The following is a 16,967-nucleotide window of genomic DNA, read 5'->3' on the forward strand; positions in this document are numbered from 1 at the left end:
GGAGTGACCCTAAAATCCTAAATCTGCTTGAGAAAAATAAGGAAGACTTCAAAAATAGCCTAGGAATTTTCAACAAAAATGGGAGAGCTAATGACATCAGCTTCTCCTGCATTATACTTAACATAATTGTAATCTTCAATAACACATTTTTCTGGTGTTTTAGCAATCTAATAATTAATGATAATTTCTACACTTTTTTGTATGAACATTCACCTCATTAGCTTTTCTTCTTCACTAGCATACCTTGTTGATTGCTATTGAATGCTATTATTTTTACTAAGAATGAGTGTATTTTATGAATTACATATGGAACAAGTTCTGGATGCTTTCTATATATATTTTTGGGGAGAGAGAAAAGTAGCACCAAGGACATAAAGTAAAAATTGCTTGGAATATCAGTCCACCATAAATGAATCAACCATTGTGAGTGAGCTAGAGAACAATAGTAGCACAACAAAAGTACATACTCTTTAAACAAACTGAGTAGATGTGCTTGAACTGACAATCCAATTAAAAGAACATCATACTGCTTCTCTCACCCAAATGGATAAAAACTTGATAGAATGGAAATGGACTTTCAAAATCATTTATCAAAGAAAACTTCAGATGACCAGTAGTTTAAAATAAAACAAAAGCAATTCTTCTTTTACCAAAGTCTTGGCAAATGGCCACCTCTGTATTATCATGGTGATCGTATTGGAAATTCTTAGATTCAAATGCATTGGCGATTTTCATGGAAATAGAATACTTCAATACCAGTTTAATCCATTTGTATTTTCTCCATCTAGAAACTTCAGGAAGAGAAAGAAATATTGACAAAACGTAGAAATGCCTTCAAGAAAATAATGGAGCAGCTGAATACAGAGTATGAAGCGCTGAAGAAGCAACTGCAAGAGAATGAGACACATTCTCAGGTACAGTTGAAAATGCATCTCTTCAGATGTTGAATTCCAGATCTTGACTGTTCTGTAGGCATGAACCTATATGTGCAGGAATTTATTTAGTTTTCCTTAAGGACATACAGATTCTTGATTCTGTTTTCAAAACTGTGTGGTCTAATTGCCCAAATCTTTGTTTGGAAGTTGCATGTCTCCTGTCAACTTACTGAGAGCTGAAGGCTTCAAACATATGGATCCTAGAGTCCTTTTTAGATCTGGATGGACAGCTGCAAGAAACTAACTACTAAAACATGGATTTGTACTGAGCAATTTTCAAAGAGAAAATAAAAGTTGTATTTGGGTGAATTTACAATTAGTGTGATGCAGTAAACTCTGGTGCAGTTCATGCCGGAGTCAGCTGCTCCTGGGTCAGTATTTATATGTGCGCCTGGAACTGCAGCACATTGAGCCCAGGTGGAGAAACCCCAGGTGACAGGAGCCCGGGGGTCAGCCCTAGGTTTTGGGTGGCAGAATTGAAGGGGCTGACTAGGGCATGAGAGTGCTACAGTGCAGGGCTGCGCAGCAGGTGCCCCCACACTTTAGCACCCTCATGCCCCAGCCATCCCCCGTCAGTCTACACATTCATTTGATTGCATGTAAGTACGATAAGAGAACCAGATCAAGGGCAGGAGAAGTGCCCAAGTTACCCGCAGGAAGAATACTTGCTGCAGGTGCAGAAGTAATTCTGGCAGGAGCTGGAAGAACGCTGATGCATTTCCAGAGTTCCTGCTCCCTCTGGATTGGCAGATGGAGCCCAGAGAGCTGCATTTCCAGCCCTGGAGAGAGGCCTTTGATGGAGGACTGTGATAGATAGGAAGAGGGTGCTCCAGAGTCCCTTCTGGGCAGCAGTGCCACTCAGGTGTATGTGGGTGGAGGGTCACGAGCCTGTGAAAACACACGACAGTGCAGGTTTCCATTTGCAGGCTGGCAACATTGCAGCCTGCAAGGGGAAACCTGGGCTTTCACAGCTTGCAAGTGGCTGTTGGGGGCATGGCCAGGATGCAGCCAGATGAAAGTAAGTGTATAGGAAGTGAGGAGGGAAGGGGGTTTGGAGGGCCAGGGCTTGGGGACTGTCAGGGTGTAGGGGGGGCAAATCAAGGCCCCACGGTGAGGGAGGGAGTGGGGCAGAGGCAGGGACTGGTGTGAATGGGGCCCCTGGGTGGGTGGTTAGACAGTTGGAGCCCGGGCAGCTCATCCAGAAGCGTGCACCTTGGGGGAGGCATGGGGGCAAGTGCCCCCCAGATTTCTTCATGAGACAGAGATGGGATGCTGCTGCCCAAGAGCCACGCTGATGCCATGTGCATGACGCTGCCAGGTAGGCAGGGGATGCGGCACAGCCTAGCAGCAGCAGGCATATGGTGTCATGCACAGCTCCCAAGGCAGTGGCAGCAGGGCACAGAGCCGAGCCCACAGCGGCAGCTCACCTCCATCCCATATAAAAATCTGGGGGACACATGCCCCTCATTCTCCCCCTGGGATGTGCACAGTGGTAGGAGCCCCCTCGTGCCCTTGGATGAGCTGCCCGGGCTCCAACTGTCCCACCGTCCACCCTGGGGCCCCATTCACCCCAGCCCCTACCTCTGCCCCACTCCCTGCCTCTGCCCCACTCCCTCCCTCATTGTGGGGGCCTCAATCTACCATCCCCATGCCCCTTCACAGAATTGCCTGCTGTGGTGGGTAGCGGTCCACATGCCGCCGGGCTGCAATCCTGTGTGTTTGCAGGCTGTGTCTAGGTGTCTGTGTCTGTGTGCACCCCTCCACTCCTGCTGTGGCCTCCCGGAGCCCACGCTCAGGATGCCCTGTAGCCCTCTGTGCTGCCATCACTGCCCCACATTTTGGGTGGCTAAGCACCATTGGCCCTGGCCCTCCATCCATAGGTGGAGGGAAAAATATTATTTGGGGGCTGAGTAAAACTTGTACACAGACACACACACACACACAGACACTGCCAAGCAGGTAAGTCTGTGAAGGGGAAGTTCCGTGAATATTACGCCACTTCAGGAGACGGTTAACTCTAAGCCATGCTGCTTAGCTCATGCGTTTGGTTTTTTCTTTTGTTTTTTTTTTTAAATTTGCATCCAAGGCTAAATTAGCCAAAACTAATTCCAAATTCAAGAGTCCAGAACCATAAGTGGCCCTACTACTAGCAAACATCCTCCACCCACACCTGGGGCTTCAGATATTTCCAAAACCTTTGGCAGGCATCCTGCTTGGAGACCCAAGCCTGGAGGCTTGGGGTTTGGATGCCCCCAAGTTTTGCTTCCACTTAGCTATAAAGCCCTCAAAGTGAGCAAGGGAGGAGACTCCCATTTCCATAAACTGGGCTTAAAGTAGCTACACCTTGGCAAGTACTAAACCACGCCAGAAAAGCAGTTCTCCTGTGGTGCAGTTCAGGAAAATTGCCTTCATGGACACAGATACATGGTATTTCCCCTGCCAGGTTAAAAAGCCGCTACGCTTGTCCTGAGCCTTCAAGAGGCCTACATGTGATCTTAGTCTATACAAGGCTACTGAGCTCATGTTAGGGTATCTGCGGTGGGCTCCATGGAGATAAAACAAGCAATTTCAGTCCTCCAGCAGCCTAGGATGCACCGTTCCCAGCTTCCCTACCCAACTGGAGTGGGATAGACTCTAGTAGTGGTTGGCTCCGCGGCTGGCTGGGGTGCAGTGTGCCTCAGCGTGGAAGCCCCACATGCTCAGCACAAGGGCTCTGCAGCGGAGTCCCTGTGCTGAGGCATGCAGAGATGGGAACATCCAGCCCAGGGTTTCCTGCTCTCCCACCTCAAGGCACACTGCACTCCAGTCAGTGGGAGCAGCTGTCTGAGTCTCTGGGTGCCTCAGCATCAGGGCTCCACAGTGTGTGGAGGTGGGGAAGCAGGCATCTCACAGAAACCAGAGATGGAGGAGCAAGCAGCTCTGCCTGCTCTCCTGTCTCCACGTTTTCCCAGCACGTGGCATTTTGGCATGCTTTGTGCCACTTTTTTTTCAGGAGTGTTATTTGCTACCAGGAAATTCCAACAGCAAATTGTGCCACAGTGCTGCTAATGATCAGTGCTACACACAGTTTAACATGCAGCACATGTGGTTTGTGGCATGGTGAAGAGGCTTGCAGAGTCACAAACTGCATGTGCTCGTAGATCTGGATCTGGCCAAGTATGCTGTTATTGCTTAAGGGTCCTTTTCTTAGACAAGGGACTGCAGTTCATGAAGTTATTGCTGAATTCAGAAGGATCTTTAGACTTACTAGTTTGTTAATTATTAATTTTTTACAAAATTTTAATATTAAGTGAAACAGGATAAAGAAACTACAGACATCAAACTGTGGTTATAGGATGCCAAAAATAGTTTTTGCTTTTAAATAAAGTTTGGCTACGCTTTCTTTCCCTGTCATATCTTTCCTTTTCCTTTCTCTTTTTTCCTTTCCTTCCGTTTCTTACGGATCAGCAAGGTGTTTTCCTTTCATATACATTTGTATTTACATTGTGTTTCCAGAGTGAATCAGGAGGAAAAAGACTTAGAAACTCCTGCAGTTTAAAGTCTTCCAGTGTAAACACACATAAATTACTGTCATTTTGGCAACAAGGATTTTACTGGTGGGAGAAGGAGGAAAATGATCAAGTTTACATAAAAACATAGAAGACAAACATCTATTTTTCTGTGTTTTTCTCACTTCTCTTTGTGTTGAAGTTTTTGTTTGGTGTTATCACTACCTCCTACTCAAGAGTCAGTTTTTCCTTAATTAGGTGAGGTTTTCTCTACTTGAGTTTCACAAAATAAGAAGCTGAGGTGACAGCTTTATGGTGGCAGACTTCATTCATATTGAATTCATGTATGAATCATCATCATAGATGTGCATGTATTCAGTAGGCTTATTATGAAGAACCATAGTGATTATATAAACCCACAAACTGGCTGATCCCTGTAGGTCCCTTCTAGCCCCTAACATCCAATTCTGGGCTCCATAATTCAAAAAGGATGTGGAAAAGCTTGAGAGAGTCCAGAGGAGAGCCACACGCATGATCAGAGGGCAGGAGAATGGGCCTTATGATGAGAGGCTGAGCGCCATGGGCCTCTTCAGCTTGGAAAAGCATAGGCTCAGGGGTGACCTAGTGGGTGCCTATAAGTATAAGTATAAGGGATTACGAGGTCATAGTTTCATAGTTTCTAGGGTCGGAAGGGACCTGAGCAGATCATCTAGTCCGACCCCCTGCCATGGCAGGAAATAGTACTGGGGTCAAACAACCCCAGCAAGGTGTACATCTAGCCTCCTCTTAAAGACCTCCAGGGTAGGGGCCTGCACCACTTCTCTTGGAAGTTGGTTCCAGATCCTAGCTGCCCTGACCATGAAGTAGCGCCTCCTGATATCTAGCCTAAATCTACCCTCTGCCAGCTTGTGACCGTTATTCCTGGTAACTCCTGGTAGTGCTCGGGGGAACAGGGACTTCCCCAATGCCTGCTGGTCAAATGATCACTAACTCCTCCAAGACCGTTTCAGGCTGGACATAAGGAAAAACTTCTTTATTGTCTGAGCCCCCGAGGCCTGGAATAGATTGCCTCCAGAGGTGGTGGAAGCACCTACTCTGGACTCTTTTAAGAGACATTTGGACACCTGTCTTTCTGGGATCCTTTGACCCTAGCTGACTTTCTGCCCCTAGGTCAGGGGGCTGGGCTTGATGATCTTCCAAGGTCCCTTCCAACCCTAATGTCTATGTAATATATGCATCTGTACACTATCATTTCACTGCTTGGGTGTGACAAATCTATTTCAGTACAATGTATATGTATCTTCTCTCCAATAAATAAAAATATTTCCTCTAACATTACCCTTTTCTAAAAAAACCTTCCTTGAAGGAAACTGAAGTCTAGGATGACTGATTAGCTGGCTTGTCAGGATGAACAGCAATGGGTGTCCAGCATGTATCCTTCAGCATGTATAACCTCAGTTATAAACAAATGTAGATTTTTTTTATGACTTGACAGTTGATGATTTTTTGATGATGTGGGGTGTGACATACAAGACAGAGCTTGTAAAACAATGCTGAACATTTCCTTTAGTATTTTATAGAGAGTCTCTTTTACTAGGTATAACCCAGGTAGCATCCATATCAGACATAGTATAAATTATAATTCACTGCAAATATCTATTTTATACTGTATACAAATATGAGGACCAATCTTTGCTTTGAAACAGAGATAAAAAGTGACATGTGAGTTGATTTTCTTCCCTCACAATAAAGGTAAGTTTAATGTCAGGTAACAGCATCCAATTTGTTAAGAATTTATTTTCAACTTCAGATAAATCAAAGTTGTTCTGAAGTACTCGGGAAGTGAATTCTGAAATGTTATTGGCTGTTCTCCTTAAAATGTATAATGATGACGTTCAACCTTTAAAATAACCTTTAAAAATAAATTAATTGTTTCTATATTTGAAATGAAAAATCTTGAACAGTAGCATCAGAAAACTATTTAATAGTATGAAATTATATTGTAAGGAAGCAACCTTCAATTTAATATCCACATTAGCTTCCTGTTGATGCTGAAAGTATTGAAGAAGTGCCAACATTTAACCCACACTCATACAATCTTCTCACTGCAGCTCTGCTCTTATCACAGCTTCTGGCATCAGACAGGAAACTCAGCTATGGAAGTAAGGAAGTTCCTTCTGTATAGCAAAGAGTCTAAGACAGTGTCAGGAAAAATTGAATCTTAGTGATTTAAGATCATATACATTTGAAGAAGAGATTTATCTTTCAGCAATACAAATAAAGGATAATTCATATCTTCCTCTAGTGTTCATATTTTCTCTAAAATTATGACAACTAATATTTGGGTGATCTTTGAACAAGTATTCATCCAGTTTTTCATGTACTATAATAGTAATAGCATAACTACACATGCATTACGCTGGCTTAAATTTACTACACAATAAAGTTAGTCCCAAGTCAGGCCACACATACAGTATTACTGTGCAGTAAAGCGCCTACACATGCAATACACGGTAAAGCTGTGTGATTCATGATGCAGGTATAAAATTTACGCTCAAGTCAGCATAAATTACCATATTTACTGTGCAGTACAGGCATGCATGTGTAGACACCCGCCCATACTGCACAGTAATTTCAGGTACTGTGCAGTAGATGCACATGTGTAGACACACCCACAGTGATTCAGTATCCTCACCTTTGCGTAAACACTGGAGTAGGTTATGAGCAATTTTAAGTCCTTCCCAATTGTTTATCTCTTCCAGTCATCTCTTGTAGCAACCAAAAGTTCTTACCAGTATAATAGAATGTGAGGTATTGATAAGACTTAGTTTGATTTTTTTTTATATATATATCTAATATAATATTTATATATATATATATATATATAAATGGGTGTATGGTTGTTATTCATTTTTGGCTGTTGTTAACATTTTCTTTTTTGTGTTTTCAGCTTACAAATCTGGAAAGGAAGTGGCAGCACCATGAGCAAAATAACTTTGTAATGAAAGAATGTATCCTTTTCCTCCCTCTGCCCCTCCACCCCCCAAAAATGATGAAAATGAACGCACAGCATAATTGAGAGAGCTTTCGGAGAGAACAGCAAGGTTAGACAGAACCAGTGCTGCAACGTGGGGTGGGTGAATAGAGCGCCAGCCCTTTTCACTGATTTAGAGGGGTGCCAGAATTGCAGCCCCCATTGAATCCATGCCTGTCTTACAGCAGAGCTTATATATAGGGCGCCCACACTGTGGCAGCATCAGCCTTCCTTGTGGTAGCAGCTTGTGCATGGGGATATAAGACTCTCCAATGCTTGGCCCTCCCCTGCCCACATAAGGTGCTAGAATTCCTAGTTAAACCTTTGGAAAGAGCAGTTTGAAAAATCTCCAGTGCTTTGAAAATGTTTTTGACATATGAGCTATTATATACAGTGAAACCTGAAACTCGGTCTTATAAATGACCCTTGATAGTACTTCCAGGCTTCCAGTATTCTTTCATTTGACCATCAAAAAAATCATTTCTGTGAGGCTTATGATACTCTTGAGGTCATCATAAAAGATGTGTTTCACTAGTTGGTTTTCTTACATCTGTCCATTCTTATCCCAATGATCAGCAAGAGTATAGAGACTTTTTTGAAATTTATGCAGCACTATAACTGCCCATAATATTTTACATGTAAAATATAGTGCATAAAAAACAGAAGGGGACAAATAATGCCTTTTGGTTAGATTGTGTGCAGTTCCCATTAAATGCAATACAAGTTTTGTAACTTAGGGCAGAATTTGGCCTAATAAGACCTTCCAAAATCAGAGTTTTTATACTTTAAGAGAACATTCGTTGCAACTAGTTGCCTTACAATAGCTTTTACATCCATTTTCAACTAACAAAAATAGAAAACATCCATAAAATTGATGCTTTGTTCTTAATTAGCCCTACCCTGCCTACTTACCACAGAGATCTGAGATTATCGCACATTTGTTTTATTATCCAAAATAAGATTGTCATTGAAATAAACTTTTCCTCTCATGAAAAATTACCTTAAACAATAGCACTGAAATATCCAAGATACTGTGAGGTCATTGTTATATAATTACAGCAAAAAATATCATAGTTACATAGGAGTTGCAAACCATGACAGACCAGGGGTCGGTCCATCTGACCCACTCTTCTTTCTTGGACAGTGGCTGATATTATACACTTTTAAGCAAGGAACAATAGCATCTGCAGTAGATAATTATGTAATGATCCATGCATTAGAGAAATTTGTTCCTAATCCCAGTCAGTTAGTAATTAGTTTACACCCTACAGCATTGAGAGTGTTTTACACTTTTTTCTTTAACAAATGTAATGTTCTTAGTAGTCTGTGAGGTGTCTGGTTTTTTTTAAAGTCCTTTAGGCCACAGTGACGTTTTGCAAACTGAATTCTACAGATTTTATTATTTTTTCCTATTTTGGATTATTTTCTGGAAAAATGTGTCCAGTTACCAGGTCAACCAAATTATTAATGAAACCTGTAATGCAGTAATATGACACCCTAATAAAACATCCACTTTCTTTGCCTGAAAAGAACTAATAAAAGATTAACTTCAAATAAATATTGATTCCCCTTCATAAGCAATAATGAAGTATTATTACTTACACTGTGGCCTCTGAATCCCCATTGTAAATAGAAAAATCCTACCACAGTAGTCCCTGTGTTGTTGGTTTTTTGTCCCTGAGCTTCCTGTTCCTAGAAGTGGGATCAAGTAAATTGGAAAAGCCTCCAAACTTTATGATCATTGTGAGAGAGAGAAGGAGCCAGGAGGCTCCAAGGCTCCCGGGCTAAGCAGAGGGTAAGTGGCCCCAGGCCCGCAGCCCCAAGGAGCCCGGCAGAAATTCCCCTTACCCAGGTGTGTTGGGAAGGGCGGGGCTGATATTTCCCCTGCCAGTATAAAGAGGAGGCCGGGACCGGAAAGCGGGAGCAACGCAGAACCGGAAAGAGGAGGTGGAGCAGGCCAGCGCACATTGAAGGGAACGCTGAATGCAACGTTGAACGCTGGTGGGAGCCTCTGGCAGAGAGCAAAACTCCAGCCGAGTTTTGGAGCCCAGTTTACTGGCCCCTGTGGGGAGTAGAACTGTTTGTTTACTGGCTGGGAGCTGGCTGAGCCCGGCAAGAGAAGGGTACCGTAAAAACCTAATAGGGGGCACTATTGACTTTGGGTACCATAGTCCCTGTAATAGGGGTGCAGATCAACAGTGAACTGAAGCTGCTAAAAAGGAATCTCGTTAAGCCCTACGGGGGTGCTCTCCAAGAGCCAACAAAGGGGTGCCTGACCCCTCGAAGGTCAAGTTTGAGTTGAAAGGGGGCTGCTGACCGATGGAGCAGCTACCCAGATCAGGGTACACTTCGATATGGCCCAAGGAGAAATGAGGCGGGATCGAGGTACGAGAGGGCAGGAGGCTAACCTGAAACGGGAAAAGGAGAGCAAGGGAAGCAAGAAAGGAAGTCCTCCAGGACTGACCTGCTTCACTTGCGGTAAAAGGGGCCATATAGCCCGAAATTGTCCTCGGGGTTTACGGACAGCCAGGACCAAAAGGAAATGCGACAGAGTCCACAGACCACCGAACAGGACCGGGGAAACCCAAGAGGTGGAGCTGATGGACTGCTGTGTGGGGGACAGTTCGACTGATACGGTGCAACCCCTACCTGAGGTGGTTGTGTGGGTAGAAGGCCGGCCAGTTCAGGCCGTGGTAGATACTGGGTGCGCACAATCCCTGGTGCGCCCATCATTGATTGCTTGGAAACAAGCACCGAGATGTGCCGTTGTGCAGATGGTATGCCTCCATAGGCAAAGGACCTACTACGAACGACGTTTGTTGAATGTCCAAGTGAATGGGATCAGTAGAAGAATCCCGGTGGGATTAGAAGAGAAAATTTTGTATCCCATGATATTGGGTTGAGATTGGCCAGAGATATTTGAAGTTTTAGCATCGCTCCATACCTCTGAGAGCCCTAGAGAGGGACTAGTTGAGGCAGGTCCAGAGATGCAAGAACTGGAGATAGAGGCGCTGGCCAGTAGCAGTCAATTCCGTGAGGCCCAGGAGAGCAACGAAGAACTGCGGGCCTTCCAAGAAACCGAACAGGCGAGAATTGACCAACAGGTAACACTCCCCGAACAAAATAACCCAGTGCCCCGGGTTGAGATACAGAATGGTCTGTTATATCGGATTAAGCGGGGTTAGACTGAAGGAGAGGAGCTCGTACAATTAGTTATACCCAGAACTTACAGGGAGCCACTTCTATGCCTAGCTCATAGGAATCCCTTGGGGGGACATCTAGGAAAAAATAAGACAGAAGCCCGCTTAGCTAGATGGAGCTTTTGGCCCCATATGTATGAGGAAGTGGAAGGGTTCTGTAAGGTCTGTGAGCTATGTCAGAAGGTGAGCACTTATAAGCCCCTCAAGGTACCATTGCAGCCGATGCTGGTGGTTTGAGAGCCGTTTGCTAGGGTGGCTTTGGATGTAGTAGGCCCTTTGCCTCGTAGTGTAGCGGGACACCAATTCGAGTTGGTACTAATAGACTATGCGACTAGGTTTCCGGAGGCTATCCCACTGTGAACAGTTACAGGACCCAGGGTTGCAGAAGAGTTAATGAAATGGGTGGCCAAATTTGGTATCCCTCAGGAGATTATTACTGACCAGGGGTCTAATTTTATGTCCCTAGTATTGGGTGCCATGTGTAAAATATTACAGATCCGTCACTTAAAGACGGCGGTGTACCACCCCCAAACAAATGGTCTGGTGGAATGCTTCAATGGCACTGTTAAAGGGATATTATGCCGATGCACACAGATAGAGCCAAAAAAATGGAATCTGATGGTCCCTCCCTCCCTATTTGCGATTAGGGAAGCCCCGCAAGCATCGCTGGGATATTCCCCTTTCAAATTAACATCTGGACACAGGCCCCAGAGTCTATTAAATATAGTGAGAGAAGGGTGGGAGGCAGACCCTAACCCAGGAAGAGGAGCCTCAGAGTACGTGAGGGATTTAAAAGAGCATCTCCAGTTCGTAAGGGAGGTGGCACAAGAGAACTTGAAGCAGGCACAAAGCAAACAAAAAGAAAGATATGATGTGCACGCTAAGGAGAGGGAGTTAAAAGTAGGACAAAAGGTGCTAGTGCTGTTGCCTAGCTCAACTAGTAAATTTTTGACCTGTTGGCAAGGCCCTTTTACAGTACTAAGAAGAGTAGGACCTGTGGATTATGAGGTCTTGCGCTCAGGGGCCAAAAGGGAGAAACAGATATATCATATAAATCTCCTTAAGAAGTGGCGCGAGCCCGAAGGCCTGCTAATTTCTCCTGATCCCGAGCCGGAGGAATTTGGGAGACAAATTACAGATAACCCAGAAGACCCCAGAGATGGAGATAGGGTCCTCGTAGGGAGGCAATTGGAGATAGGACAGCTGAAGCAGTTGCAAGATCTGATCAAAGAGTTTAGGGATGTCTTCACCGATAGGCCGGGGAAAGCTGCAGGGGTTGAACATAAAATCGTGACCAAAGAAGGTCAGGTAGTACGAGAGAAATGGCGGAGGATCCTGTATCATAGATACCAACCGATCAAAGAGGAGCTGGAAAAGATGTTGGCTCAGGGGATCATCACACCATCCCACAGCCCATGGCGTAGCCCATTAGTAGCTGTGACCAAACCTGATGGGAGTCTGCGGCTGTGTGTAGATTTTCGTAAGCTAAATGCCCTGACACAATTTGATGCGTTTCCCATGCCGCAGGTGAGCGAGTTAGTAGAGTGTATAGGTCAGGCGAGGTTTATATCCATGCTTGATTTATCCAAAGGCTATTGGCAAGTGCCTTTGAGAAGGGAAGACCAACCCAAGACTGCCTTCGGTACACCTTGGGGCCTTTTTGAGTTTAAAAGAATGCCATTTGGGCTTAATGGGGCAGCCGCCACTTTTCAGAGGCTGATTGATTGGATACTCGCACCGCATCAAGGTTACACCTCTGTGTATATCGATGACATAGTAATATACACTGAAACGTGGGAACAACATCTAAAGGCTTTAAGGGCCATCTTACTTGAGCTTAGGCAAGCAGGACTAATGACGAACCCAAAGAAATGTGCGCTGGGAAAAAGAGAAACTAAGTACTTGGGATTCTTAGTGAGGCACGGACGAGTGAGACCCCTTGCTGACAAAGTGAAAGCTATTAGAGAGTATGCAGCTCCTACAACGAAGAAACAAATGCGGGCCTTCTTGGGACTTGCAAGTTACTATAGGAGGTTTATACCTAAGTTTGCGGAGATAGCAAACCCCTTAGTCGAGACGATTAAGGGTAGAAAGGCGTATGGCATCGACTGGACTGCAGATCGACAGAGAGCCTTTGAAGACCTCAAGCAGGCCTTGTGCCAAGAGGTAATTCTCCATACCTCCAATTTCGCACTACCCTTCATTCTGCAGACTGACGCTTCAGCATTCGCGCTAGGAGCCATGTTATCACAGGATATCGATGGAGTGGAGCGGCCAATAGTTTACGCTAGTCGGAAGCTGAACGAACACGAAGAAAGGTATTCCACGGTGGAACGTGAATGTCTAGCTATTCGGTGGGGGGTGGACTATTTTCGTTATTACCTCTTGGGTCGCAAATTTAAGTTAATAACTGACCATGCTCCATTGAGATGGTTAAATACTGCAAAAACAGATAATGCCCGCATAATGAGGTGGGCCTTGGCTCTCCAACCTTTTCGATTCTACGTTGCATACAGGCCAGGGAAGGCGAACACTGTGGCGGACTTCCTATCACATCATGAAGAAAGCGCCAGCACCGAGCCAAGAGAAAAGAAAGAGGTGGAAGGTAAAGAAGCCAAACAAAGCATAGTAAGGCAAGAAGGTGAAGCGCCTTGCGGTGTCTTGAGGGGCAGGATACGTGAGAGAGAGAAGGAACCAGCAGGCTCCAAGTCTTCCGGGCTAAGCAGAGGGTCAGCAGCCCCAGGCCCACAGCCCCAAGAAGCCCAGCAGAAATTCCCTTTACCCAGGTGTGTTGGAAAGGGCAGGGGGCCAATATTTCCCCTGCCGGTATAAAGAGGAGGCCGGGACCGGAAAGCGGGAGCAATGCAGAACCGGAAAGAGGAGGTGGAGCAGGCCGGCGCACATTGAAGGGAACGCTGAATGCGATGAACGCTGGTGGGAGCCTCTGGCAGAGAGCAAAGCCCCAGCGGGGTTTTGGAGCCCAGTTTACTGGCCCCTGCGGGGAGTAGAACTGTTTGTTTACCTGCAGGGAGCTGGGCGGCAAGAGAAGGGTACCGTAAAAACCCTAACAGAGGGGCACTATTGACTTTGGGTACTGTAGTCCCTGTAATAGGGGCGCAGATCAACAGTGAACTTAAGCTGTTAAAAAGGAATCTCGTTAAGCCCTATGGGGGTGCTCTCCAAGAGCCAACAAAGGGGTGCCTGACCCCTCGAAGGTCAAGTTTGAGTTGAAAGGGGGCTGCTGACCGACGGAGCAGCTACCCAGATCAGGGGAGCCTTATTGGTCTTCGTGTTTGTTTTGATTGACTTTTCTTTGTAGATTATCTGTGAGGAACTGAGGATACGTGGCCAGACCAGCTGGTTGGCCACCCCCCCGGTGGAGCAGGCGAGGGTGTAGGGGTGATGGACCCCGCAGAAACTTGGGACCTCGCGAGATGCCGGGGAGACTTATAATTGAGACATCTGAACTAACGCTGAGACATCTGAACCAACTCCATTAACATCAAAGACGTGGCAGGTGAAACATGCGTGTGGGATCCCAATTATAGCGGATGACACCCTAGGCAAGTGGCAGGCGGCGTCTGTTAGGTCCACAGGGGGCAGTGATCCCCGACAATCGTGTATTCTACCCTAGTACAATGGGCTGGTCATATTGTTCTAAGACACACCAGGCCTGCTACATTCACACTACCTCCCAAACCTGAAGTCATGTGGCTAGCGTTTATGCAAGGCAACACAAGTGCCAATAAACTCTACCCATCTAGGAAGGTTTACTGGAATATGCGGTGCTGTATGAACCCAACCATGCTGCTGCCATGGCAGGTAGCCTGTGCAGAGCAAGTCCACCACATCTCAGTATGGTACTGGGTAGCCTAGATTTCCCATTAGGGGACTTGCATGTTCTGCTTGTGGGAACAGTATTTTATGAATTCCTGTACTGGCAGATATGATAAATTTCATTACTACCAGTTTAGACACAGAAGGAGCTCCTATTAGCATAGGATTTGCTCATTCCCTAATGGATCTTTGGACTTCGTAGTCAAAGACTCTGAGGAGCTTCCTAGCATCACATGATATAAACTGGAATTCATTCCTATGTAAAGATGACACTATGGGGATGTTTTGTCAAAACAAGTGTTTTGGACCATGTCATTTTTAACAAGTATATAAAAGCTAATGAAATAGAACATCAAGTGAAATATCTTCAAACAGGATCACAGCCTAAACACCTGCCCTTTCTGTCTCTTACTGTTAGCTGTCCTGAGCCTTTGTTGGGAAGGGTGGCATATAAATCAAATAAATAAATCAACCAGCTGCCAGACAGAAATAAGTTAGTTGTCAGGTAAAGTGAATACACAAAACAAGAAAAAGTCCCTGAATTATAATCTTGCTACTGGAAAGCTATTTCTAACTCCTGATGTACTAAGTATCCTAAAACAGAGAAGATTTGGTTTCAATCTGCTTTGTCTTGCAGAAAGAGAGGGACATTTGTGGTTACTAGGAGCTTTTACATCTTTGATTTTGGAGTCTTGGAGCACATCTTCCTGTAACAGCAAGGCAGTCTGCAATGGATTAATTTGCTGTTTGGTGATGATCATGATCTGCAGGGGTAATACATATGTAGAATAAATGTTACTTTAGTTAGTAGACTCTTGTTCAGCACACTTGTTGTGATACAGCATCTAAACTAACAGAGTATTATTCTTCTGTTCAGATACAGTTTGAGTTTTTCAGTTACCTGTAAGCATTGACAGATTTTGCTAAAGGAAACTGGTAATCTGGTTCCCTTATGTTCTCTAATTATGTTACTATTTTTACTGGAAGTTTGTTTCTTAACTCTTTCAATCAGTCATAGCAACAAAAAGTCAGGAAAGTAACTACCAGCCAATAAAGAAGAATGTGAGTAAGCAGATTGCGGATTATAACAAAACTCTCATAGAGGCTTTACAGAACACCAGGAACTGAACCCAGGCGCTTCCTTCCTGCTTCAGTGGACCAACAATAGGAGATGTCCCCAAGTACTGTAGAAAGAGTTTATATCTCAAGAGTAATATAGTAGATGCACTTCAAAAAGTCTTTCAAAGTCTAGAGAGATTATTGGTTCCAGCAGTATTCCCGTTTTATATACAGAGGGTTGTGAAAAGCAAGTAAGCCAGAAAGAACATGAGTGGGCCCATTGCTCGATACACACTGAAAATGAAAATATAGTTCACTGTACCTAATTGACTGTTTTGGGCTCAGTCTTTCTCTGGCAAAACTCATATTGGAAAGAATGGAACTCTTGCCTCTGCCTTGATAGGCCTGTAGTTAGTGGTATGCTTGGATGTTAAATTATGTCTTATTAAGATAGCAAGCCAGGTTCTCAGCTGATGTAAATCATTATAGCTTCATTGATTTAAATGTCAATTTTTAGCAGCTGAAGATATAACCTAAAGGCTTCTATAATCAGAAACTATAAAAACTTCCCCAGAAGTACAAGAAATTGAAGAGAAAACCATATGTGACCAGTACATTTTTAAAGTTTTGTCACTGAATTTTTACTACTTTAATTTTTTTTTTTACATGTGACATCTGTTTGCATGACTCTAGGATAAGAAATGTATTGTGGAGATTGTAATAAACTTAGTTCTATAAAATATTTTCTTCATGTTGTCTTTGTAAACAGCATTTGAGTTTTATGTTTTATGCAAGTACAGGCATTGAAGGCAAAATTGCTCAATTATTTTCTTGAAAGTATTGTCTATCAGGATCATCTTTCTTAGGTTTCAGGCTCCATTGTTGTAACAAATGCAGCCTTTATCTGGATGAAAAGAATATGTAAAATAGAGAATTCTACTCAGCTAGCACTATGACAATCCTGTCTGAATTCAATTTTAGTTAAACTATTTTTCCTATCCAATTTGGAATAAAGGCATTCTAGGACACTTTAAAATGAAAAGAAATTGCCACTGTTACTTAACCTAATTTTCCTCATTGCTGTGTAATTATCAACATCCTATTATATTTCCTCTACCTGGAAAGTTAAATTAGTAATGCTGTTTCTGGCTGGCCAGAAAACAAGTTACTACTTGTAGCCTGCAGACAGCTAAATATATGTGGGGCTTCTGACAACAAACCCATGATCTTTTATCAAAAACCCAAAGCAGCAGGGAGTGGGAGTTGATCATTACTCTGCTGTCACAAAATATTTTTCCAAAGGAAGACTTGAAGTTTATAAAAAGAGACTGAGCAGAGAATTAGAAAATAAGCTGTGGAGGCCATAACTTGACCTACTTAGGTCACTTCCATCTGTTAACATCTCTGAATATTG

At 44.1% G+C, this 16,967-nt stretch overlaps 1 protein-coding gene across 2 annotated transcripts in view; it reads left to right on the forward strand.

The window, feature by feature from the left end:
- IFT74 (intraflagellar transport 74) overlaps positions 1-16,287 on the forward strand; it is an 81,349-nt gene extending 65,062 nt beyond the window's left edge. For both annotated transcript variants that reach the window (XM_090038811.1, XM_090038810.1), the window contains exons 18-20: positions 789-914; positions 7,374-7,434; positions 15,507-16,287. In XM_090038811.1, the coding sequence (XP_089894937.1) occupies positions 789-914; positions 7,374-7,434; positions 15,507-15,622 (303 nt within the window). In that variant the 3' untranslated portion in view covers positions 15,623-16,287. The remainder of the gene's footprint in view (positions 1-788; positions 915-7,373; positions 7,435-15,506) is intronic.
- The last annotated feature ends 680 nt before the right edge of the window (positions 16,288-16,967 follow it).

Source organism: Crocodylus siamensis, chromosome 3 (assembly GCF_052110815.1).
Source record: "Crocodylus siamensis isolate JL-2025a chromosome 3, ASM5211081v1, whole genome shotgun sequence".
Taxonomy (NCBI): domain Eukaryota; kingdom Metazoa; phylum Chordata; order Crocodylia; family Crocodylidae; genus Crocodylus; species Crocodylus siamensis.